The 27,250-nt window shown below is 38.8% G+C and overlaps 1 protein-coding gene across 7 annotated transcripts in view; it reads right to left on the bottom strand.

Moving 5' to 3' along the window:
- Window positions 1–4,321: 4,321 nt before the first annotated feature.
- HYCC1 (hyccin PI4KA lipid kinase complex subunit 1) overlaps window positions 4,322–27,250 on the bottom strand; it is a 49,939-nt gene continuing 27,010 nt past the window's right edge. For 4 of the 7 annotated variants that reach the window (XM_055707557.1, XM_055707558.1, XM_027814729.2 and 1 more), the window contains exons 5-12: window positions 24,844–24,924; window positions 24,315–24,430; window positions 23,890–23,985; window positions 19,142–19,258; window positions 18,304–18,391; window positions 17,656–17,815; window positions 9,989–10,003; window positions 4,322–8,842 (exon numbers count right to left, since the gene is read on the bottom strand). In XM_055707557.1, the coding sequence (XP_055563532.1) occupies window positions 8,286–8,842; window positions 9,989–10,003; window positions 17,656–17,815; window positions 18,304–18,391; window positions 19,142–19,258; window positions 23,890–23,985; window positions 24,315–24,430; window positions 24,844–24,924 (1,230 nt within the window). In that variant the 3' untranslated portion in view covers window positions 4,322–8,285. Of the gene's footprint in view, window positions 8,843–9,708; window positions 10,004–17,655; window positions 17,816–18,303; window positions 18,392–19,141; window positions 19,259–23,889; window positions 23,986–24,314; window positions 24,431–24,843; window positions 24,925–27,250 lie in introns of those variants that run through there. The other 3 variants (XM_055707563.1, XM_055707561.1, XM_055707562.1) reach the window with 3 other exon arrangements.

Genomic DNA, 27,250 nt, shown 5'->3' with positions numbered 1-27,250 from the left:
TACAGCTGCACCAGGAGCCAGCTGGCACAAGGCTGGTAGCGCTGCAGCAGATCTGGTGCCCGTCAGCAAACCTGGGCGACACCTGGGCAGGTGGTGGAAACATCTCCTCAGCCCTTCACCGAGCTGGGGTGGTGAAGGTGCAGCTGCTGAAACACATGCAGGTTCATGCTAGGTTCAAGGGCAATGCTTTCGTAGCACAGCTCCCTCCACTGACAGTGGGAAAAAGCAAGTTCTCCTGGAGAACCACAGCAGATTCAAGTTCTGATTTTCACGCAGCGTGCGAGGCAGCTGGGAAGCTCCTTCCCAGGCTGAACAGTTTTGCCTCAGATTTGTCAAGAGTATTCAGCTAGAGCCGAACAGATACTATCCAGTTGTAAAGAAGCTTTAAACAGCCTTGCCACTATTCTACCCTTAAATTCCAAAGCTGATAAAGCTATTACATACTTCTAAGTGCGACCCTGAAGCAAGGATGTCAGAAGCAGGAATGGTATCGGTATTTGTGCTCCAGTTCTTTCCTCCTTCCCCGCTTTAGACATTTAGAAATGCAACTACTTCATGATTACTCAAATAATCCAAACAGATGCAGTTTGAATCTTAAGTCCCAGCATCTGTCCACAGTATTTCAAGCTGATCTTCACATCCTGGCCAGCAGAACTACTAAACCAGATCTATTCTTCCCAGACATCTGCCTGCTTGTAAGGCCTTTAGTAAAAACAGGACAGCTGCTGACATTTAGAGCTATGCTGAAGCGACTGCTGCTATAGCTAAAGCTTATTTTGGCTTTACGCAGCAAGAAGGGGGATGTTCAGCAGGAAGCAGTAACGAAGCAGCAACGCTAATGCAGCTCAGGATGAGAAGGAAGCAAGAGATGGGATGAACACTTTTCAGGTATCAAAGAGGATATGCTGAACTGACAGAGCGCGTATCTGTCTCCAGTCAATACTGTGAGAGCCAAAATTAGCTGAATAGAAGTTGGATTCGTTTTCTTTAATGGCTGAAATGAGGAATATAAATCCCCATGATTTAACAAGTGAACACTCTTCTGGGGAATATTAATGATGTTACCTTGCAAAAGTCTTTCCACTTCGTGATTTATTATAGCAGATTTCTCAAACACCAACATTTTAGGGCAGGACAGTTGGCTGAAAGCTGACATTTGGTACGACAGTTGGCTTGCACTTGATTCCAAAACGTTATCATATATAATGTTATCTCAATTCAATTATTCAATCCAAATTACTAGCAAAGTCTGTAGGTTCTTAACAACAATGAAACCACAATGCATTTAAAAAAAAATAAAATATGAGCACTGATTTTTTTAAACATATTTAAGGAATAAGTGCAAGATCTTTTACCATTTATATTCAAATCCATTTACTCTTAGCAGATAACACCCCTAGGAAAACACAACAGTGACAGTACAACTTTTTAGGGCCTAGCTATGATTATTTTAGATGCTATCATAGGTTACTGACATCAGTGCTACTCGAGGTCTTTGCCAGCTCGAAGTCTCCCCAAGAGTTCTACAACCTCCATACCTTGACTAGCTGAAGAGGACACCATATATACGTGTGTATATATGTATAACATATATACATGCACACATATAACAGATACGGTTTTATATGTATGTTTTAAATGTGCCATTGTACTGTTCCTACTTTGATAAGAACCAAAGATGATATTCGGGTTTCACGCAAGACCCAAGTATCTTTTCAGAGAAAGCACCGAGCGTTTGTTCATTGTTTTGTTTTGGCAATACAAATAGTGAACTATCAGAAAAATCACACCCACACCGAGGACTCCTGGCAGTACTGGACACTCCATTTACTTTGTTGTGTGTTGTGAGGGCCAAACCTCCTCTGAAATCTATCCTCTCACACTGGAAGTCCAAACCAAGAAACTCTGTACTGAGGACTGCCAATATTAGCATCAATGATGAGAACAACTAGGTAGCTTGTCAGAAGTACGGTGCGACTCACACCAACTTCCTCAAGTCTTTCCGCACCATTACATTTCAGTATTGTCCCAACACATTTAGAGTAACGGATGATTAACCACCACCTCATTTTAGGAATCAAGTTAATGAAGCGAGCACCATGCAATGTAAAGGCTTGTTTCACAAAGGTTTCTTGAGTTACAGTGACGTTTTTCCCCACTATCCTTAATTAGCAGATGTATTTATTACCTGGCAGCTGTGGGCTGGGAGAAAACCCCCATACTGAAGTCATCTTTAATACCGAGCTAGATTAACATAGAACACGAAAAATAATTATCACAAGCTCAATGCAGGCAACCAGCTATAAAGTCCGTAGAAACAAATGTAATTTCTGTAACTCATTACTAATTGCTTGTAGTACCTTCAGACGTTCCTCCTGCGGTGAATAGTCCAGCAGGTTCCCAGACACTCCCGTGCTTCTGTAAGGGCTGTATTTTGGAGTACCATGCCTTTCTTTTGTACCCTTCCCTACTACATTTTGGGAAGAGAGGAGGTATTCAAATTCATGTTTTCTTTCACAAATCCAACAATTCCAACCTGAAAGGACGTAAGATCCCGTTCGAAGCACTGCTTTTCACCCGCAAATCTTAACACACTCACAGGACATCAAGTCTAATTTGTACCTTTTGGAAAAGGAAGATTTTAGCCTGTTCAAGTGAAATGTTAGGAATCTACAATCTCCTTTCTCACCCATTTGTATGAAGGGAAATTGAGTTTTGCACATCCAAAAGAACAGGTTAAAGATTGACATTTGAAAAAAATTTACAAATGCACAGTGAGATCTCCCACTGCTGCCATCTCCTACAGCTCTTCCATTCACTCAGGTTTCTGTACAGCATTGCGTCGGAAACTACATTTCAAGGGAAAAGGAAAGAAACGTTGAACAAAATGCAGGATCACAACCTGGCCGTACACAACAGAACTTGCTTTGTGCAGGGAATCTGCTCAGTAGAGCCCATGGCAGACCATCCTAGAGAGAAGGGCCCAGGAGATCCGGTTGACGTTCAAGAACCATCTCCTCCAGGCTCACGAATGGTCCATCCCAACACAGACACACAAACAAAACAAAACACAGAGGCAGAAGAACTGGACCCATGAATAAGGAGCTCTTTTGAACCTTGATATGAAAAAGCAGCATACAAGAGGTGGAAGCAAGAGCAGGGGACCTAGGGGGTTACAGATGCACTGTCCAAGCACACACAGATGGCGTTAGGAAAGCCAAAGCCCAAATGAAATGGAATTTGGCAAGGGCGGTGAAGGGTAACAAGAAAAACTTTGGCAGAGTTATCAGCATCAGGAAGACAAGGGAAAAACAGGGCTCCCCAGCTGAGTGGGGAAGAGGACCTGCTGGCAGGAGATACGGAAAAGGCCACGGTACTCGCTACCCGCCGTTGCTTCTCCCGTCTCCAGCAAGAGCAGCCCCCAGGAACCCACCCTCAGGAACCCCAGGCCTCCAGGCACAGAAAACTGCCACAGCTGCCAGGCCCAAAGGGCTGGGACCAGCGGCACGCGGCCCAGCTGGAGACCGGGCCTTACCCGTGCGCACCGGGAGGACGTACCCGCGCCGGGACGGTTTAAAATCTTCATGAATGGAGGCGGGTGAGGGGACAGAGCTCACCCTCAGCACGTTCGCAGGTAACGCAAGGCCGGGAGAGGTGGGTACCCCAGCGGGTGCGCTGCCACTCACAGGCCACCAACAGGCAGGGGACAGGAGCCCACACGCGACCCTCGGAAGTTCAAAGGGCAACGCCAGGTCCGGCTTCTGGGGCCAACCCACCCCAGGCACCAGCACACACAGGGGCCAGACAGCTGCCAGGCAGCTTTGCCAAAAAAGCCCGGCGGGTCTCCATGAGCAAGGGGAGCACGAGCCCGCCACGCCAGCCCCGCAGCAGATGCCAACAGCCCCAGATCACCACAGGTCACAGGAACACCGTGAAGCTTGCTGGACAGATGATCTAACAATAAAGACACGTAGAAAATAATGACTGTTACAAAGCACTGTTACATTAAGACCACCAAAACGACCAAGTTGCCCAAGCAATGCTACATTACTAACAGGACAGTCACCTGCTGCCATCAACCAGTTTACAACTCATCTGCTTGAACTCACCTGTCAGCGTTTCCCAGCAGAGCTGCACTTGAGAGCCTGCACTCTTTAAAATGGGTATTCAGCACATTTTAAGTAATGTGCTTAACCTTACTGCAGCTTCTAGATGCATGTAATGACAACTGAACAGATGTACTGCTACCCAATGTGTATTTCAACAAAGAGGTGGCAAAATCTTCTGCCGTACAAAGTATTTACAAAAGCACACAGCTTCAAAAAAAACCACAGTTTATTTCACTACTTAAATTATTAAACGCTAAACAAGACAACCTTGTAGTTTATACATTAGGAATGTAAGTTTTCACATATAATTAAGAGAACACTTTACTGTAAAAAAGGTGAAACACTGCATTACTAAAACACGGTGTCACACAAACTGAAGAGTATGAGAAGGTGTGGCACATTCATTTAAACTCAGGCTTTTAGGTGAAGACAGACATCTATAGACCGAGGCAGCTATTCCACAGACTTTGGTGAATATTAAAAAGTGTACACATTTAGTACTAGAAGTAGAATTATACAAATACAAAAGGCAATATATTACATACCTATATACAGCACTGTAAGCCTCAAACACTGACAAAAGAGATCCGACATAGTAATTGTTAGAAATTTCTATAATCCTTATAGAAATCAGGAGACCTCCTTAGAGAAGCGTGGCTAAAATAGCTACATATTTCTGTACCTGTCAAATCTGCCAGGTATTCAAGGCAATTCAAGCACATTTCACTCCCTTCAGAAAAGTCACTGCAGCTCTACAGAAAGTGGTTAGAGGCCATACACTTTTTGCACAAATGTTACAGTTTCTCACAACAGAAAGAATTCTCAGCTTCAACAGTTTTGAAAGTGTTGCTGTTCAAAGCTATCGTTGGGAACAGTGTGCTTTGATTTAAAACAGTAAGGTCAGTTATAAATGTCAGCATTAAAACAACTTCTCTTATTATAATTTGAGATGATTCACTCCTACATAACGTTTTTTCCTGCAGAACATTGCAGCCGTGTATGATGTATTCATCAGAACTACCCACTCCTGGGCAGACTACAATATGGGATGTCTTAATAGGCTTTCCTTACACTGTTAGAAGTCCTATACTTCTTTAATATACATTTTTCATTCATCAATCTAAACTGACCAGATAATGCTCAAAATCCGAGCCCTTGACAGTTTTAGAAATATTCCGAAAGAATTAATTTATCTGCTTCCTGCCCTACTTCCCCCTTTCCTCTCCTTCCGCCAAGTCCCACATCATGGATATTTGGACAACAAATAATTCTGTCCCATCTCTCCCCTATCTTGCCTTTTTTTTCTTTTTTTTTTCCATTTTCAAGAAAAGGAAGAAGCACAACTGACAGTTTTATTACTCACATCAGGAAAGAAATTCTTTAGTCTCGATCAGTGTCAAGATGTGATGTCAGTTCACAAAAACATGCTCATTGGGTAAGTTGCTCCAGAGACCCATACATACATACTCACCAGCAGATGTATAGAAACATATGTATGAACCCGCATATGTATAGAAACAGCAGCCTTTAGTATCAAGAACCTTTCCTTTTATCATTTTCTAAAAAAAGTACAAAGCTTTATATAATTTCAGTTGTACCAATACGAGCCTGTCTTGGGTTTAAACCGGAGCACAGTTAGAATAATCAGCTAAATAAAAGGATAAGCTAACTTTACTCAGTGTTAAAACTTGTAGCCAACAGTATTGTAAACATTATGTGACATATCCACATTTTATGGCATTTTCGATCCTTCTAATTTTAAATATTTATAGCTCACGTGACTAAATCTTCCCAGTATAACAAACAACTCTTACACCAAGACCAAGCTTGCAAGAGTGTCTACTGTGGAGATAATTACGAACTAAACGAAACAGAAAAAACCCAGCTGAATTACTTGAAAATTCTAGTCCCTTAACACAAACTCACAACTAAATACTGTCACAACAAACATTTGTCAATTGCAATTTTATTTATCTATTCTAGTTTATGTTTCAATTAAATTACTGTAAAGTGTTTCCAAAGCATATGTAAATGCTACACTGCAAGAGCAGAGCAGGAGGCAGCTCTACGTTCTCCAGGTTATTTCTTTGTAACATCTAGAACACATTTCAAGGAAAGGAAGAGCTCTGCCTTCCGTGTGTGTAGTGCCAGCCCATGTCTGCTACCAGCTGCCTAAACCCCTTCTAGCGCTTGTGGTTGTGCATGCTCCAGCCGCCACATGTATTAGTCAATCTGAAACAAATGTGCTGTCTAATGTGTATTGCGGAAAAACCTATAAAAAAGACAAAATTTTCTGCTGTACAAAGTATTCACAAAAACATACAACTTCAAAGAACCAGTTTATTTCACTGGCTAAAGTATTAAACACTGCACAGGACAAACTTGCAGTTCATACTTTAGGAATGTAAGTTTTCATGTACAATTAAGAAAACACTTCACGGTAAAAAGGTGAAATACTGCATTACTAGAACAGAACAGTGTCACACAACAAACAAGAATATGAGAAAGCGCAGCACGTTCATTTAAACTCAGGCTTTTAGGTGAAGACAAATATTTACAGACTGATGCAGCTACTCCACAGAGCTTGGTGAACATTAAGAAATTACACATGTAGCCTACAGTCTTAGAAGTAGAATTACACAACTTACTTGTCCCTATCAGCTATGTCTCCTCATCTCTTTTCATTAAATACCCAGCTTATTAATTGCTATAAACCTGAATAACATTAGCTGCTTACAAGTTATTTCTGCTTCAGTTTAAGTCAAAAATAGGCATGTAAACTCATCTCGGGGCAAACAGGGAAGTTACCAAAATTTTAGTGTTTGTTTCATTACAAGGTTCTTGGCAGTAAGGGAACACTAGCTGCAGAAATCTGGACAGGTGGGAATCACTACACCTTAGATCTTCATCCTATTTCTCCATCAATTATATCATCTGTTTATCAGCTAATCACTACTACTGGAGTGGTTTTGTCAGCTATTGCTTCTCCAAATTTCTGCACAAGAAGTTTGAACATCCCTTTTTAATTAAAAACTTAGCATTATAAAAGTTAGTATCAAACAAGGTCACGAAACTAACTGAAGGTTAAACGTTAGGTAACCTTGACCAGGCTGCTGTTTTAGAATTTCAAACTAGAAAAATAATAGATATCAAAGACTAGAAATTACAGTTCTAGTTATATTTACATTATAATTTCCCTTTGTGCTTGCAAGTTACTGGAAGTACGCATCCTTTGGTAGTATTCTTTTAGTCTCAAGTAAGAAGTTCATGTTAAATACATTTACACTCCTGATTTGCTTAAGTCAGTGCAAAGGGCTCATACCTTATTTCCTACATGACATTGTTACATAAGCGTATCTCTTCCCCATAAATAATAATACAGATGACAGCGACTTTTCAATGAGTAGCTTTGCGCCCTATATTTAAGGATCTGAAAGAAAGTCTATCACACAATTTCTAAGTCTAAAAAGTGACTACTATAGGAACTGGTAAGAACTCCCATCTACAAGGACTGCCGCTGTATGACTTCTGACCCAGTTTCAAAGACTTAAAGAAAAACCAAAACGCATCTGTAATTCAGACTCATATAGGCATGAGGAAGTACGAACACTGCAACGGGTACAACCGTTACAAAAACCACCGTAACATCGAACACTGAACAGATGCTTCTAGTCTGAGTCTTACATGTAAGCACAGCTGTCTCATGGCAAACGTAAGAGGATGCTTGTTGTTACAGTGCAGTTCCAAAATTTTATGCCGATACTGTGGGACTCCTCCTAAACAAAATAGGTACTTCCAGTTTCACCTATGCCAACCGGCAGTGAACAAGACTATGGGAAAGAGGCTCTATTTACTCCCATACTTTGCATTTGTAAAAAGCCACACATCTTGGTCAGTGGCTAACCAACCAATCCATGCTTATTAAATTGGTGAAGATGTAAGTCAGTAATCAGGTGTATAAACACAGTAAGTCAAAGAGGAACTTTTCAAGCTGCTAGAAGTTGACACAACATAATTAGAACTGTTGTCTACTCACTATTACTGTCAAATGAGAGTCAAACAAGAATTTATGGGGTTGAGGTTTAAGAAAGTAATGTACAGCATACTGAAGACCTTAATGCACCAACATCAGCATAAACCCTCAATATTTTGTTTTTCATACTTGCCAATTTAATATCAATCTGTTGACAAAGTTATGCTAATACTAGGGGGTCGCTGCTGATTAGGTTGTTTGCTTAAAACGGGAAGATCTGTTCTTTCTGTTCCATATATCAGTTTTTCCTCCTGAAGACTGCAAGCTGAAAACCTGTTTGCCTCTGTACCAGATACGCCACCACGATTATTTGTAACTGTGACACCACTGACCTGTTCAAAGGATTTACTAAACACAGTAGTGGTTGTTCTGGCTAGACTATGGCTGCCAGGCTTAGGCAGGGACTGGCTAGTTGTCAATGTCAGTCTCTTCAGAGAGACAAGCTCTAGATTCTCACTCATGGCTCTCTGAGTTTGTTTTCGTGACAAGTGTTCTCTGCAGCTTTCTCCTTCTTTTTCTTTTCCTCCAGCTTTGCTTCCTCCAGACCTTCGTTGGCTCTTCCCTAAAAGGTTCTTACTGCTCATGTTGTTGCTGTTAGATAGGGCAGACTGACTTGTACTAGAAGTAGCCCTAGAGTGAAACCCTTCATCAGTTTCAGATACTTCTATCAGTTCTTCTTGAATTGCTAAGTCAGTATTACCTGCATGGTAGAAAAAGAAATAAGGAATTAGCAATTTACTTTCTCACATTTCCTGATCTTTATGTATTGCTAGATTTTGATATTTAAAAGCATGAAGCCATTCAGCAACAGAACAGAGAACAGAAGACAACACACTTACCTATTCCATTACATTTTTGGAATTAAGGTTCATTAGGATATAAAGTTACAGCAAATAATGCTGCATTAACCAGATCAAAAAGCATGCCCACAATCTCATTTTGTAGTGATTTTGGAAAAATAAATGAAATGCAGTCTTGTTAATTCATGCAGGAGATTAGAAATTTATAGATTAGAAGATATCACACAGAACAAAAGCGTAAATCTTACTTTGAACAAGTGCTCCAATACATGATTTTGCAAAGTTTATTAATTATAAAGGTACGTGATCAATGCCCCAGGACACTCAACACGGCACCTGCACATTTAGCAACCCAAGAATGCTTTAGGACTGAAAGGTCACCTTCTGCATCACAGGTCTGGTGGTATGAGTTGGAAACTCAAGCACAACATGAGATCTCCAGTATACCGTGAAAAGTGGAATTTGGGAAATCTGAGGTACATAACGAGATACTTTTCACATCCATTTTGATGGATTCTTCATACCATTGATCACCAGATTTTGTAAACCCAATAAGTATGCTTAATAACTCAAAGGTAGGTTGAGCCTCACAGTGTATTTTCTCCAGATTAAATAAATCTACTAGTAAAGTATGTCAACGTTGTCTGTGGCACAGACAAAGCTGTGTGAAATACATGCATTTGTGTTATTACACATGCAAATATATTAACTGCATACTTTAATTCTCCAAACATGCAGCAGTGACCCTTTCAATCAACAGTGGTACCTTAGAGTGCAGCTACAAGTGCTCTGCTAAAACTGCACTCTGCCAGATGAGTTTATTCCATCCTCCATCATTTTTCTTACAGATTTTTGTCTCCTGATTTCTGGCATGCCTTTGCTGTCAGTTCTAGGATCTGTAGCTGTTTCCTGTACTCCCTGTAAATGCTGAACATCATTCTCTGCTAGTGCTCTGCTCTTTTCCCCATTCCCGGTCCTCTCTCCAGCCACACTTGTGACACTAATCTCAGGTATGATAAAGTTGCCCAATTCAGTAGCATCATTACCATTCTCTGGTTGTTCTAGAATTAAAGATGGATAAGAAAAAAAACAAAAAAAAAGTCTGAAACAAAACATGAAACAGAAGCCATAGATACAGATGACTAAAGCATTGTAAATTAAAGCAAGATGTTCACATATTAACCTCTTGTTAATTAGCAACATTAGCAAGTATGGAATTTTGCTTTATTTCTAAATTGCAGGTTTCAATCTTCCATTACTGGCCTGTACCCCCATACTGGAAAGCCCCATGCTTGATTTTTCAAAATTGAAATTTCTGCAAATCATGAAACAAATATTGAGAGATAATCAGAAGACAAAGAACTCTCCATATTTCACTTTTATGACTATACCTGTGTCACCAGGCTGAAGAGAAACATTTTTACAATGAAATGGCACATCAACTTCATGTGTTATCATGTAAGACTAGAAATCCTACACGTACATATCATGATGCTGCACAGTGGTCAGCCTGAAAACTAACAGTGAAACAACTAAACCAACTCAAACGCACTTTGACTTCCATTTCTTTCTTCATTTCAAAAAACTATTTTCAACTACAAAGATATTTACAAGTAGAAAAATTCTCCAGTTTCTAAAATCAAATTAATTCAGATAAAATCCATGGAGTTTTACTGCAATTTTTGCCATCTACTAATAATATAACATAAATGTTGATCTCCTCAGCCTTTTTAAGCTTCTTATATGAGCTTAAAACTGAATTAGTTTGCAATAAACTTATTTGTGTCACAAGTCAGTTACTAAGTACAATTGAGAAAACAGGGATTAAACTGAGGGGAGGGAAAACACACCTTTCTGCAGGTGGGGGAGCAGAAATTAAGGTAAAAACCAATGCAGCCTGGTTCTAAGATTACTACTTTTCATCTGGATGTCGCATCAACAGCAGGTACATGCACAAGTGTTCAGCCTGGCCAAAAAATTATTTCAAGATAGTCAAAGATTCCTGCAGATACAGCCAAATATCTCCAAGCAAACAGAAAATGCCACTGCTACTCGGAAGCGTGAGAATGATGGTTGTGTGTAAGCACTGGAGATTTATTAACGTTTTACTATTAATAATGATATTTAGTGATAAGAATGGAATAGCTCACACAAGGTCTTGGGAAAACAAATCCTAACTCAGAAGATGTCTGTCTACATTAAATGAAGACAGGTTTGAGAAGGATGAACTCTTGAAAGGAAAAAAAAAGTGAACAAACAAGTGGGAGTTGAAACTTTATGGATATTCCAAGTATATGCAACTAACAAGTTACAATCCTACAATCCTAGCAACCTGCCAGCTCCACAGTGTTTGAAGTATTCTCACTATCTGAAGGTCTTTTAAAGTATTCAGAATTGCTTATCAGCACTAGCTATACAACCAAAACCCTGCATTTAGATGACCTGGAGAAGGAAGAAAAATAAATAAATAAATAAAAAAAGAGAGAAGCCATCTACTACAGATAGTCACGTCACACCTTCCATGAAGATGTGCACACGGAAACACAAGTGAAGAAGAGCAAGAGCTACACTAAATGCTATGTAGTTATATATTCTACATGTGTTATATATGTATATTATATGCAAACACTATGTCCACAAACTTGACAAGACTAAATTGCACTACAAGCACAGCTCAGAATAAAGCTCAAGTGAATCCATATGTTTTATTCATAATGCAGATTTTCCAGAGCTAAGGATTAAGGAACACCCAGACTATACTGCCAGTTTGCTGCTGCACGTGACAGAAGCTGGCAGTACAGACATTGATGAAGCCCCAAACCTGAGGAATTTACAATGAGATGATTTCTCACAGCAGCAGCTCTAATGCTTTTTGGCTGGAGGGGATCCCCTCTTCCCCCCTGTCCCCACACTGGGGGCTCTTGTGCAGGCACAGTGTACGTCTAGGTGAAGCAGGCTATAGCACTGGGCTTTTTGCCAGCATTTGTGCTGCCTGCACTTCTAACAATGAAATAAAACCTCCAGAGCGAGAAGGTTATTCTGGCAGGAATGGACATCACTGACCCCAGGTATAAGAGCTATCCCTGATTTTACCTGCAAATGCTAAGTATCATGAGTCTTTCTAACTAGTCAACTACTAGTGAAAGTATATGCTTAACAAGTTGCACTATTAATAGGAAATGTCATTAATAATTGCTGCGATTAGCCACTACCTTCCTGATATTTGGCAGAAGTTAGAACTGTTTTCAAGTGTTACTCCCCCTAACAGCACTTTCTGCAAGTCTTGTATTGTCAGTAACAAAGATAACTGAGCACAGTGAACTGCAACAATAATAATAAATCACAATAATGATGATAATCAAGATGATGATAATAATACCACCATCATCAAATACAGCCTTTTTAATAAAAAGATAGGAGCAGAAAGGTTAGTGAGGGGCGAAGATCACCACTCTGAGTGGCCTCATTGCTCTGATTTTACTAGGGGGTGAGGTATCCGTGCCTCTCCTACGGCAATCTCCAAACTCCTTCCTGCTACTCCATCAGTGCAGCTCCAGGCACATTATTTCAGCAGAACTTTTTCTCAGGAGCCACTGATCTCCATGTGAAGAAATTGATTCTGCTATAAACTTCGGTTAGAGCCAGGACACGAAAGAGGAGAGGGCGGAACAGAGCTTACTGTCCATCCCTTCCCCACCAGCGGCAGAGAAGCACTGGTCAGCAGCATCCAGCTCCTAAGAAAGGAGACTCAGAGTAGACAGCAGAAATCAGAGGAGAGAGGAAGAATTTTTTTTGTTACAGGTTTTGTATAACAGCGCTACATGGTTATTGTTGTTTGGTAGTGTGCATTTCTAAATGTATTATCAGCACTTTACCCATCATTGCTGCATTCCCACAGCTGTGTACCCATTACCACAATGAACTGGGAAAAAAACGAAACCCATATTTTACTCAACATAATTATGACTGATCTTTTAGTTAAATGCTATTAACTGCTTTCAATGAAAGGGAATATACCTTTCTCAAAGTTTAACATTGAACTACAGGAGAAAATTAACAAAAAAAATGGGATACTGGTATCTCAACTCCTGTTAACACTGCCTACTGTAGCACCTACAGTCTTGTGGCAGGGGTAAGACTACACAACCCATATCCTTCATAGTAGCATCCCCTCCTTACTTTAAAAATTTTAAAACCACATAAAACAAACCTTTAGCTTTATAGTGCTTGGTTTTAAAGAAAATACTGCTTCAATCTGGACAGCTCTGGGGGGGTTCTACCCTTTGAGAAAGAGATATTAATACTCAGCGCACAAGGCAATGCAGCAAAAGAGAAAAAGCCCACTGCTAAGCAGTGTAGAGAGAAAACTGAGTAAGTATGCCCGTTTGAAAGGTATCACAATGCATACGCATAGCATATGAAGGAAAATGCATTTGGAGACATGTTTCTGACTGCTTTGAGTAGTACAGCCAATAAATTGATAAAATACATTTCATGGTTACTTGCTGCTAAGAATTAGTTTTTAAAATATTTCAATCACTGTCTACCTTACTATTACAGTTGCCCACATCATTTACCTCAGATTGCACAGGGAAACTGTCCATTTGGATTGTAATTCAATTTTAACCACCACAAGCTCAAGCTGCACTTCCTGCACAACAATGTTAGCATTTTGAATTATTCACAAAAGCATCAAGCTTATACCCCAAAATTAACATTCACTCTAGATTCCTAAAAGTTCTAACTCTTTCAGGAATTAATATTGTTTCAAAAAAAGTAAGAAAGTTCTCTCCACAGAGGTTCAAAGACTTCTAAGGATTTCTAAACCTTTTGTACCACATGAAAATCAATTTCTGCCATGGTAAAAAACCCCAACATCTTGCCTTTCACCTCTAGCTGATGCCTTTAGTTTTGTGTTATGTTGTATCTTACCAACATCTACTTATCTCTTCTTCCTCTGTCTGTTACATTAGATTATCTCTCTCACATGCATTCCCTTTACATACAGGAGTTTTTTCCTGAGCAACCCTTTTTTTTGTAGGACAGCTTAGCAGATTTTACATTAGCAAGGAAAGTGTTGCTAGGGCTTGCTTTATTTTTTTTCCTAGCTTCCATAAACGCTTAAATGAACAGTTGTTTATTTCCCTTACACACTGTATGATTTTTCTGGTTTTCCTCTATTTACGAATGGAAACAAAGATGCCACTCACTGTTTGTTTTTAAAACATGAATACTACAAAAACTATTGCTAGACAGAGGAGCTAATGCTCCTTTTCTTTAGGCTTTATGATTATATACAATCCAATTAAACAGAGCTAAATAATTTTTGACAAGTGATGGCTAGTTCAATTGACTCTGTAAATACTATCCATTTATGATTAGATGGATCCATTCTGCAAATGACCTTCACCTTTGGTACCTCTAAAGTATTTACCTTAGAAGTTCAAATTCACAATAGAAATTTGATTTTTTAAAAGTCCTTTTAAGTAACAGGTTTAATGGGTAAGTTGCAGGGTTGAGTATCACAGTAAGATGAAATGCTAAGTCTACTTTTTTTCAAAACTGTCTCCAATCTAGAGTTCTAGCAAAGGCTAGCAAGATACAATGTCTGAAAACTTTTAGGAGTAAACTGAATTTTTTAAGAGATAAAAAAAATAAAGCCCATGCTTCTCAGCTGGAAATGTGATTGGCTGTAACTCTTTTACTCAAATAGCTAGTGACTGAAAATTGCTGCCCTTGCTTCCTCCAAGGGATGCTTTGCTTCATCAGGTCTTCTGGTCTACGTAATGTATAAGGCCAAAGTATCTCTCAACTGTCTCCTCTAGCTTCCTAATCCATTTGTACAGCTCATTTTTATTATACTGAAACACAAAAATAAAACCGCTGAATATATTTTTTCCCCTTTTACACTGTGGGAGAAAGAATAATGGTCAGGAGGTATCAGGTTTGTCATCTGATTTCTGCCAATTCAGTCTTTAGTTTAATTCAAACAAGCATCTGTAAGCACAAGCCTTGTTATTCTTTCTGCATGCTGACCCTGAGGATCTATTCTGTATCTTTCTTTCATCAGGAATTGTGGGAAACCAAATTACACTCTTAGGAATTTTGAAATCAGGCAACTACCCACTCTGACTTAAAAAAAAAAACACCTTTAAGTCACAAACAACAGTTTTCTTAGTGTTTTATAATGAAAATTTGAGATCAGCTGAAGTCATATATGCATGGATCATATACCATTTAAAACAATCAGACAGTCAAAGATACCATAGACTCAGTTTTGGCCTTTAAACTAACTTCATGTTTACACTGTCTTCAAATTTACAACTACTCCCACAACCTGCTAGACAAGTTCCCCTCCACACCCGCCCTACCCTAAGTGATTTTCTTCCTCTTCATTAAATCCTGTACCATCAAGGCAAATTTGAAGTTTTCCCAATAATCCACATAAAATGTTGACAAGAGCTTTTTTGTAAAAAGTTCTTAGTCTTTATCCCTAAATGCTGACTGCTCCTCACTTGGGTCATACTAACTAGATTACCACTGTTTCTCTCAACTTTTCCTGCTTTATGAGACTCCCACAAAACACAGCATTCCTTCCCATTTCTGTGAGTCCTATTCTCATTTCCCTTTCACCTTACTGTTATCAGCTGCAGGGCACACTTGTCCCACCCATTTTTCCTTGAACTTCACTAAGCATCACCCCTGCAAGAAGGCAACTGTAAAAACTTCTGGATCTCTGTATTTGCTGAAAAATCTGCATTCTTATAAGGATGGTTCAAATACTGATTCTGTAACATTTTTATTTGATTTTTTGTGTAAACACAAAGCCAAAGGGAACGTTCATTTTAATACACTTCCAATTCCACTGAATGAACTAGCACTCAGTATCCCTATGTGCGTTCCCCTGCACCACCTCAACTGAACAAGCATCAGAACTACTAAAAGTAATAGCTAACAAAATTGCCAAGCTTCAGAGGGCATCTGTCTATTTATAAAGCTGAGCTATCATACAGTTTTCTTGCACCTGGTCAATAATCCCTGCTTAAGAACTGTAAGCCTGAAGAAAGGAAAATAAATAATAAAACTAAAATGGTTCTTAGCAGTCTTGACATTTCAGTTATGAATTGCTACTGGACTGCGCTCAAGGTAAAGACAGTAAAGATTTGCTCCTCAGCTTTGAGGGTTTTAAGCAGTTTTTGATCAACTGAAGTTTGGTCATTTCACCCTTCTTTGCCCCTCACCCCCTCTGGCAGCTTACTATTGGTACTAATACCACCAATGTGTACCATAAAGATAGGGCTTTCTGAGCAGTAATTTTTAAGTCATTTTCCACCAGCATATTTATATTTCAACACTTAGCTGAATTATCTCTCAATCCTTTATGACAAGTAACTTGGCAAATTTTTTTTCCTAACCAAACTGTCCTTATACTACAAAAGCTCGTAGAGTACACATCATACAGAAATTTTTGATACTACTTCAAAATCTTTACTGAACCTACTAAAAGAGCATTCTTATCTACACTCACTTGCTTAGCCTGTCATCAGAATTACAAGCCCAGCAGAATAAGCCATTGCCAATTTTGATTGCTGGTCCAGCTACTCTTCCCTCATCTGAGGATGGTAGAAGAATGCTTCTCCTTTTGCAATATGTTCAGCACCATTTTTTCTACTTCTCAGCCCAGATCTGTGCTTTACTTTATGGAAGCCTTTATATTAGTTTGCCCAAATGTGCCAACTTTAGCTGGGATAGAGTTAATTTTCTTCCTAGTGGCTTGTATGGGGCTATGCTTTGGAGTTGTGCTGAAAACAGTGTTGATAATTCAGGGATGTTTTTCTTACGGCCGAGCAGTGCTTACATGGAGCCAAGGCCTTTGCTGCTTCTCATACCATCCCGGCAGTGAGCAGGCTGGGGATGCACAAGAAGGTGGGAGGGGACATGGCCGGGACAGCTAACCCCAACTGACCAAAGGGATATCCCATACCATATGATGTCATGCTTGGTATATAAAGCTGGGGGAAGGAGGAAGTGGGGGCACATTCAGAGCGATGGCATCTGTCTTCCCAAGTAACTGTCATGAATGATGGAGCCCTGCTTTCCTGGAGTTGACTGAACACCTGCCTGCCGATGGGATGTGAACGAATTCCTTATTTTGCATTGCTTGCCTCTGCAGCTTTTGCTTCGTCTGGCTAATTGCCTATCTCAACCCATTATTTTTCTCACTTCTCCTCTTTCAATCCTCCCCCCATCTTACTGCAGGGGAGTGAGTAAGTGGCTGTGTGGTGCTTACTTGCAAGCCAGAGTTAAACCACAACACCAGAACTTAATAATTTATCCCTCTGTCCTTAAACCTGATTTTTATTTAATTAATTTAAAACAGATGAAGTTCTGCAGTTAAATACTTGCTTTGCTTCAGGTGCTATAAACCACTTTCCAAAAGAAACCAGACACTGGCCTCTTTAAAAGAGCAAATAACTTTGTCCAGCTCCCTTTAACAAGTTTTTTGGTTTGGTTTTTTTTTAAGCATGATTAAGGAAATAGAGAATATATTTCATGCGAACTGCATTAAGATTCCCATTCACCAGTCAAAAAACAGAAAACCTCCAAAATGCTGCTTGCTTACTAGCAATGAAGATATGCAATAACAAAATTTTCAGTATTATTTTAAACACATGTAAAAAGTTGAGAATTCATTATAAAATGTGTTTCTTACCATGCCTTTTCCACCTATGCCCTCTGATAGACATGCTAGTCACAGCATTTCTGGATATTCTGGATGAAGTAGGTGTAATTTCAACCTGAATGCATCTTGTACCTTCTTTACTAGATTTCATAGCACCCTGAGGCAGTGAAGCTTTTATTGCATTAGCAACCTAGAACAGAAAAGATGCAGTTAAACTCTTAACATGAAGATCCAAGTTTTGGAAGAATTCTGTCAGAGGATTCTTATTCCCAGTTTAAGGTCAAAGCAGCACACTGGCTTTTTGCAGAAATTGTAAAGAATGCTGTTTGCATTTATCTCTCAGAAGTAATACTTGCTACTTTTTAAGACGTAGTTTGCAGTTTAAAGATGGGGCTATTACTTCAGAGCGCTTCTGTGCCATCATCTAAGCTTTTAAAATGTGAAAGTGTTCAAATGACAATAGCTTGTTCACCAGGGAAGATGACAATATAACTAAGTACACTGAAAATACCTGTGCATGTGTGCATATACTTACAGGTGTAGCTATTCACACAAGCACAGCCACACAGACCTTGTGGGATTTGGGTTCCTGGTGTAATGTTCCATCAGAAGTGTTCACAGGAAGGCTTTCCTAGACTAAAAATTCTACTTAAAAAGATGTTGAAATACAATACCTACCAGCAGAGGTTCCGGATACAGCTCCAGCTGTGCTCTATACAAAATGTCATCCATAGCTTTACGAGCCAGATCCCATTCTCCATTATAACTACAAAGGTAAATATATACATAATGATAAGCATCTATATCAATAGATGAACCTTCTTGGGTCACATAACCTTCACCGATGTAGCGTTCCTTGAGAGCTCCATTTAGGAAAGTTGAACTATTTGTGTTCTCTAGCAGTAAGCCTGCTTATTTAGATAATTTGTTCTGGAGTAGCATCTACGGATACGAAGTTTTATTTTCATTGGCCACCCTGAGCAGTTTACAAATTATGTAATTAGGTACTTATCAGCTAGTCATGAAATATTCTGAAATTCAAACAGGATTGTTTTAATATTCCTCCACCTTTTGAGTATTCCTGTGTTACTAGTCTCTAATTACTTCAGTTAATGAGGCAGCTTCACACACTAACATGACTATTAAAGAACAGATGACATCAGCATTTCACTGAAAAAAACCCACTTTTTTCCTCAACTAGACTGATGTCAAACTTAAGCATGCAAAAATGCAGACAGCAGACGACAGTTAGAAAAGGCTTTTTAAAAAGATTTTTTCACATCAGCAGTTACACCTATTAAGTGCTATTCTAGCCCTCACTCCCCAATATGACATGGGTAACTTCAGCCACCTAGCTGGAGAATTATTTTCTCTTCCTGAGGAACCTACTGCTAGACACAGCATCTGTCCACTAGAAAACAAAACGTTTAAAAACTAGTATGCTGAAACAAGTGTAGAAATTAAGCTGACATTTCTTTATTTTGTACACATATTAAAAAAAACTCATGAAACTTACAAGGCATAATAAATCCCTGTCAGCATTTGCACCATGAATTCAGATGAAACTGGAATCCTACTGTTGACTCCCTTGTACTTTCTCACTTGTTGGCGAGGATATCCACAGACACAAATTCTAAAGAAATCATACATTTGTCATTAGCAAATAATCTACACCTTTCTATAGAACACTACAAAGCTAGGTGTTTAGTATGCATTTTAATTATACTAGACCCAAAGGAAGGTACCCATCAACAACCCTGTGCTGAAGCAGACTGTCTCAGTATGGAAGGGCTTGCCCTCTGCCGGCACAGTTCAAATCCTTCAAACAGAAACGTCCAAATCACTCCTGTTACATTTATACTACAACGCAACATGAAAGAAAACGGCCAGTGAAATCCATTCTGAACCCACACATTTGCTGCAAAACAAGTGAAAAATAAGTTAATAGCATTTAAACAAAGCAGCATAGCAACCATTGATATTAGAGACAAACATAAGCGTCATTGCACATAATATGGAAGCTGCACACAAGCTGTCAAAGAAGAAGACTAGAAATGTCACATTCATAAAATTATTTTAAAATCCAGTAAAAGTCAGCTTTAGAATTTAGTTCTGAACTAAATTTCACATCAGGTTCTGCAGTTAAAACATTTTTTAAATCAAAGATATTGGGTAGTTAAATATTCAATTAATTGGCTATTACTGGACTTCTGGAATGACCTTTAATGACATTAATCAAAGTATTTCATTCTTCAAAGCAGACACTAGAAGGTTTAGTCTCAAAAAGCTTCAATTCTTCCGCTTCAACAGTGGAAAGCTTGTAATCTACTTAAATCTCTTAAATCTACTTTTTTCCAGGAAAAAAATATTGAGTTAAGATTGTATTGTAGTACCTTTCAAATTACATCTGTAATAGAGATCTCAGGAGCTTTGTTATATTAATACTAACTTTACCACTAACCTACTGCACTTTTTTCCCCCTCTCCTTTATGCCACAACTCTTTGGCTACTAAAAAAACCCAAACACCTCACTCAAAAAAGCAGACAGCACCCCTAAGTTCTCTATGGTTCAGCAACTCTCCCAGTATATACTTCATACCCACTATGATCTAAATGTGACTCTTCACATCATTATCACCGTATCTCCAAATAAAAACAACAACAAAAAAAGATTTTATACACTTCATCAGGAAAGACAGGAAGCCACACTAGTGAGAACATGCAAAGAAACAAAAACATTGAGATGTTTATAAAGGAAGATTCATAGAACAGTTTGGGTTGGAAGGGACCTTTAAAGACCAACAATTTCTACCCCACCTGCCATGGGCAGGGACATCTCCCACTAGATGAGTTTGTTCAAAGCCCTGTCCAACCTGACCTTGAACAACTCCAAAGATGTGGCATCCACATCATCTCTGGACAACCTGCTCCAGTACCTCACCACTCTCATTGTAAAAAAACCTTCTTCCTCATGTCCAATCTAAACCAACTCCCTTTCAGTTTACAACTGTTGCCCCTTGTCCTGTCACTACAGATCCTGCTAAAAAGCCCCTCTCATCTTTTTTGTAAGCTTCCCTTACATTGAAGGGCTGCAATAAGGCCTCCCTGGAACCTTTTCTCCTCCAGCCTGAACCACCCCAACACTCTCAGCCTGTCTTTACAGCAGCAATGTTCCAGCCCCATGACCGATTGTTTTTGAGGCGCTCTGCTGGACCCGGAGGTCCACAGAACAGGTCCATGTCTGTCTTTTACTGGGGACCTCAGAACTGGATGCAGTACTCCAGGTGCGGTCTCACAAGAGATGAGTAGGGAGGTGATTCTCCCCCTCCCAGCCTGCTGGCCACACTCATTTTACGCAATCTAGGATACGATCAGCTTTCCGGGCTGCAAGTACACATTGCACTGCATCCCCAAGCCCTTCTCCACAGGGCTGCTCTCAATCCATTCATCCCTCAGTCTGTACTGATGTAGGATATCACCCCAACACAGGTGTAGGGTCTTGCACTTGGTCTTGCTGAACATCACAAGGTTAAGATACCTATAGGTAAGGTATAAGATACCCCCCCTCTATGCACTCCTCGAGTATTCCATAAAGCCTAGGCTTGTGCTGCCGCTTCATAGAACTGGTCAGCTGCTGCTCTGAGCACCAGTATTTAGTCATAATTCTCACTGAAATCTGCAACCCTAAATACAACCTTCTCAGACTGGCCTAAACCAAGATTTAAGTGACTGAATTCAACAACTCAAAATCATATTTCTAAAAAAAGAATTCATTTTGCTTAGCTTTGAATTTTGATTTTCAAGAGTAGCCAAACGTTAATTGTTAGCCAACTGCAAGTTTTCTCCTAAATTTGATATTGTTGTTGGCAAGAAGCACAGACTATTTAAGTATTGCCTGCTTATTCATTCAGATTCTAACTCTGATTTTATTGATAGGACTGTATTACTTCAGATTGCATTGTGATTTGTGTCTCACTATTCAAATTGCTTAAAACTCTAGATTTTTAGAAACCAGAATGCAAATAAATTTCTCTTAAAATACAGAGTTCACCTGTAAAATATATACATAGCTAGCTAAAACAAAAACCTTACTTCCAGTTAAGTGAATCAAATTGACTCTTCCATTAACTATGCTGAAGATGCTGGAACCAAACAAGTCCATCCTCTCATATTTCACTTTGTCCATACATGGTAAAAGTTAAAGCATGAAAGCTGTTTTTCTGACTCTTACCTAGTTCTAAACCACAAGAGCCAGTTACTGAAACTAAGTTGCATAACTCCCCCACAAAATTTCCATCCTATTTTCCCCTTCTTTATTCCCCACAAGAAGTTTTATTATGCAACTTGGGCAACAGTTCAGTTCCAGATAGTCCACAACTTCTACTAATGGTTTTGCTCAAAAATGACACATAATCCACTAATAAGCATTTCAGTCTTGTATATAAAGCCTGTGGGTGGTGCAGCAGCAGCAAGTGTCCAGTTTAAACAAAAATCCTAGTTTACATAAAACCCATCTAACCAGGTCAATTTTATGCTAATATATATGTTTAAGCATTTACTAGATACTACTGTATAGGAATACAGTAAGTATTTTTTTTTTTAAGTCGTGAACTCTCAGTAGGAATGTGATCAGTTAACACAGTTATATAGAGAAGACCTTAACAGCGACACTTAATTAATGCCTATACTGATTAGTTTTAAGAAGCCTTTACCCTAGTCCATGTTACTTCCTCTAAAAGGCTAGAATAACATCAGCAGAACTGCTTTGTTTTACATCAAAGTTATTAGCCTTGTGAGAAGAGACTTAGTAACTGAAGATGCCCAAATGTAAAAAAATCAGGGTTTACAACACTTGAGACAAGCACTTGAGACTGTCACATTTACAGTTCATGTTTGTAAGTAAGTAGTACTAGAAGCTTCTGCTTCTTTAGAAGTCATAAAAATTGAATTAAGACTTACTAGAAGAAAACACATTCATTGTAGAGTGCTTTCACATAGACCTTCCAAAACAAACCTAAATTCAACACTGCCCAAACTAATTAAAGGAGTTATTCTAGAGACTCTTCTGGGAATTTTGTCAGCACCACATCCAAACAGGATACTGAAAGATGTTCTGGTCTTCTGACACGTATTCCCTTGAATCCCTAAAATGCTGTCAGGGCAAGATTTCCAGTAAGCAATGAAACATGGATGCCAAAGCTAATAGGCAATTAAGAACTAAGACAAAAGTTGAATTGTATAGATTCAAATAATTTGGTATCCAAACGTTCAACATATTGAAGTAGGAAGACTTGCTTGCATCTGCTTGTAATTTGCTTGGGGTTTTTTGCTGGCCTCTTAAAAAAATATTTATCCCAAATACAAGCAGAATCTTATCAACCAAAATAAGCAACATCAGTCTCCTGTCCACAATCCTTAGCTTCTAAATATGTTCCACCTTCAGTTTTAGACCAGCATATCTATCAAAGATCTTGTAAAGACTCTTGTAAATACTGCCTAGTGCTCCAATGCTCGTTCTCCTCCTCTGGAGAAAGGATCTTACAGTCATCTATTACCACAGATGCTTGTTTGTGTGAGGAATCTTGGAACTCTGACTAGTAAATTACTGTAGTTGACTTGTAGGTCTCTCTCAGGTTTCCTGGGTTAACAAGAGCATTCTGATTTTTTCCTTAACCCAAAGTCTACTTTCAAAAAAATCTAGAGATAGACACATTTACAACCAGTTCTTCCTCTTTCAAAAAAGAAATGGATCAAAAATAGACACTAATAAAAGCTTATGTGTGTTTTGGGTTTGGGGTTTTTTTAGTTTCGTTTTTGAAGTAACAGCAGATGTTGGAAATACCCAAAGTATCTGTAAGAATGGATGTACAAGATCTACTATAATTTCAAGAAAATTTTAACTTGCACAGCATTTAAATACATTTAGTAAGCTTGCAGTACAAAATTTACTGAGATTTTCTCATTCTATTTAGTTAACACACCTACAACTACTTTGATTAAAAAACAAACAGGTCCCCCGATCTGATTTCTCCGCTTAACAGCGCTGTATATACACCAGGTCACTGCCTACCCATTTTGAGACCTCAGCCAAAGTTATGGAAGAGATACCTGAAAAGCAAATAAGGGAGCTGTAAATACTTACGAAAAGTAGTCAAGCTTACGAGAATAATTTGGGAACCTGAAGCTTTTAAAAAGAAAAGTTCAAACTGATTGCATTTCAAGTTGAAAACGCCATTTTAAGTGTAAATAACCTACAGAAATTACCTTGAACAAATCTGACACAACGACTGTAGAGAAACTGCAGGCATGTAGCTTAAGGCAGCATTGTAACAGAGAAGAAGGAAAGTCAGCACTTCAAACCTGGGTTTTACAAGAAACATTAGAATTACATTACCAATTTTGTTTTTGAAAAGACATTTACACAGAAATTTGCAAGTTATTTGAACTGATTTAGTATTTCGTTTCAATAAAATTGACAACTGAGTAGTTTGGTTCTGTAAGCTTTTCCTCTTCATTAATAATATGGATGGCTAGTCTTTCTGCATCTACATTTACACATTTAAAAACAAAAAAACCCACAAAACACAGCATACACTCACATCCACCTGCAGTCTGTAACTATATTAAAAATTATAAGAATTTAACATTCATCAGTGATTCTCAAATAAAATCTTATTACACAATGTCACCTGTTCTGTGCTGTTAACATCTCCCTCTGAGGATGAGGTCCACTGTACACAACCCTGGACAAACCATGCTGCGATAAAGCTCCTTCAGTGAGAGCCATGGAGCCAATGCTGGAAGGCTAAAGGAAAAAAAGGCCATTCAGAACCTGTTCACCTGAAGTCTTGCTATGATGCAAATGAAAATAGACAACGCCAGCATCACCGTATTTGTACAGAAATTTTCAGCAGGCTTAAGGTTATCTGACTGCTTAGCTGTCCTCGATTTGAGAAGTTATTTTACACCAGATATATGGCTTCAGAAAAGAAAAAAAAAAAGATATAGCTGGTGCAAGGATATTATAAAGTTATGACTATTCAGTCTTGAAGAGGCCTCAGAGACCAGTCAGTAGTACTCAGAAGACTGAGAAATATATTCCTATGTCATCATGCAACACATTAAAACTAGTTTTCATTTTTATTCTTAACAAACAAGTCTCCAAAGCATATTGCCTTTCTTGAGCAGTAACAACTTTACACTGTAGATGTCACTTACTTCATGATAGACTGAAGGTTTGGACAAAGATGGAATTGTGAAACTCAGCACTTTACTATGACCCTCTTTGTCAACTATCTCCTGAGAAAGACAAAAGATACCAATGGTTACACTGTACCACAGAAACCAGACATTCAAAAATGTTAAGTACTGGGTGGGGGTGAATGGATAAAGCAAGCCAACAAATTATTACAGGGACAATATAACAATCTGAGCCACAAGCTAGAAATTACCTCTGTGTTTGCCTTTTATCACAGTGCATTTGCTTTGTTTCTGAAAACTAGTCAAATGACTTAACAAAGGGCACACATATTTGTATACACAGCCCACCTTAAAAACACTAACTGGAAATCTCAATATGTTTAAACAGTGTTTTGTTTTTTTAATTATATACTATTTGCTAATTGTGAAGGTTAACACACTAATTCTGTTCTGAAAACTGAAAACTATCAAGTAATGACTCTACAAGTAATTTGGTTTGGAAATATTACAGCTCTGGAACGACTGCAGCTTCAAATGGTTTGATAGTAACAGACATCATAGTATTTGCAAAAGCCCAAGTCCGATAATTCCATAGAGAGAGTTAAAAGAAGCACAGATGCAAAGCTTTAGAGAAGCTACTTTCCTGCAAGATACCACCGCAGCAGTATGCTGGTAGACTTCTCACTCCTGTAAGTTAATGGAAGACTAATGGGCAAGGCAAAAAAAGATGTGCGTATGTATCACAGAAGAGCACTGAAGTACTTCAGATAAAAAGCTTCAGAAGTTCCAAAGCATACCTGACTGATAACCAACACCACACACACACAAAGTACTTCCCCTGCTCCTCCCCAAATTTCAGCAGATTTCATATATCCAGAGGTAGAAATCAGAAAAGAGCTTCAGTGCCTCTTCACATCCATACCTTGGAAGGCTGAAGGACTAACTTCACATAGTAATTATTAAAAGTCATTTCTTAAAGTAGAATAGGAAGTGGTAAAGGAAGACTGAGAAGCATCAAAAAGGCATACAGAGCTGTTTTGTCTGAAGTTACACAGCTCCTCCACTCTCCACATAAACCACTGGTATTTTTTTCAATATTGCTTCTGCATCAATGCGGAAAACAGTTTCCTCAATATATGGGAGGATAAGGGAATAAAGAAAATCTGGCTACATCCAAACTTTTAAAAACGAAAACCACCAGTATTTTGACTCTTCATTCTAATCAAATTTACAAGTAATTTTCAGGAATGCATTTCAAGATCTGAAGCATATTAGAACAAGCTGGTACCTACTGCCAGGAAAGCCAAAAATATCAACTGCATGCACCACCACTGTATGTCTTCAAGCTGAAGGTAGAACAAACCGATTCATGACCTCAAGTTCAGTCACAATAATTGCATACCCCCCAACAACACAGGGTATTCAAAATTACTCTGGGCAATACTTACTTTTTCAATTTCCTTCAGTAAGAGACTGAAGGATTCTGTTGAACATCTTAATTCCCTCAAGTTCCAAGACACCATCATACATATTTACAGAAGTATTTTACTATTTGTGTTAGTCTACGTCCCTCCCCTTGATTTTGAAAACAAAGTAGCTGGTTAAAGAGAAAATGAGTATCTAAGCAGGTCACCTACTACCTTTTCAGCCCTGTATACTGAAGAACAGTACCATCTTGATTGTTTAAGCTACAAATTTTATGACAACAGAGGGGAAGAAGTCAGTATCAGTAACATGCATTACTTTACCATAAGCAGTCATTGTGTCTTAAATCAAAAGGTGGGGAAAAAAGGCTTCCAAAAATCATATTGATCTACAGCTTCCTACAGAAGCTTGCTGTAAAATTCTTGTGACCCCAAGCAGCTGGAGATGGATGGCTACGTTACTAACTGAAGAAACTGTTCATAGCTAAAAGAACACATTACTGGACTGTTTTCAGGCGTAACTAATCTCTTCTAGGAGAATGACCAGTGATCATAGCCACAGCTGTCAACCGTTTTGGATGACTTCATCATGGAAATAAAGGAGTGAACTGATTTAAGGCAAAAGATACACCAAATGTTTTCCAGGAATGTTTTTCTTCTCAGATACAACTAAGCACACAGAATTCTAACACATGAAAGCTGTACTCTGCTTAAAGAGTTGAATATAAGGGCTCAGGTCCTTTTAAGTACACTCCTTGGTGAAAAAAAAGTTTTCAGTTGCTTAAGACACTTGACATTCTTTTTAGAGGAAGGATGGGAGATGCCTTCTCCAGATTTTCAGAATGGGAAGAGAAGACTTGAAGTTAATCGCCGTTTCACTTCCAGAAAGGCCTTTCTAAAACATCAAGAATGTACAAACTACACTGAAGAGAATCCCAATGGACATTAAGCTTTTTAGAACAGCCATAGAAAGACTAAAAGTATAACTAAAATATGGTACT

The sequence above is a fragment of the Falco cherrug genome, chromosome 4, assembly GCF_023634085.1.
Source record: "Falco cherrug isolate bFalChe1 chromosome 4, bFalChe1.pri, whole genome shotgun sequence".
NCBI classification, from domain to species: Eukaryota; Metazoa; Chordata; class Aves; order Falconiformes; family Falconidae; genus Falco; species Falco cherrug.
The sequence above is the reverse complement of the archived record's forward strand: the minus strand, read 5'-3'. Positions and strand labels throughout refer to the sequence as shown.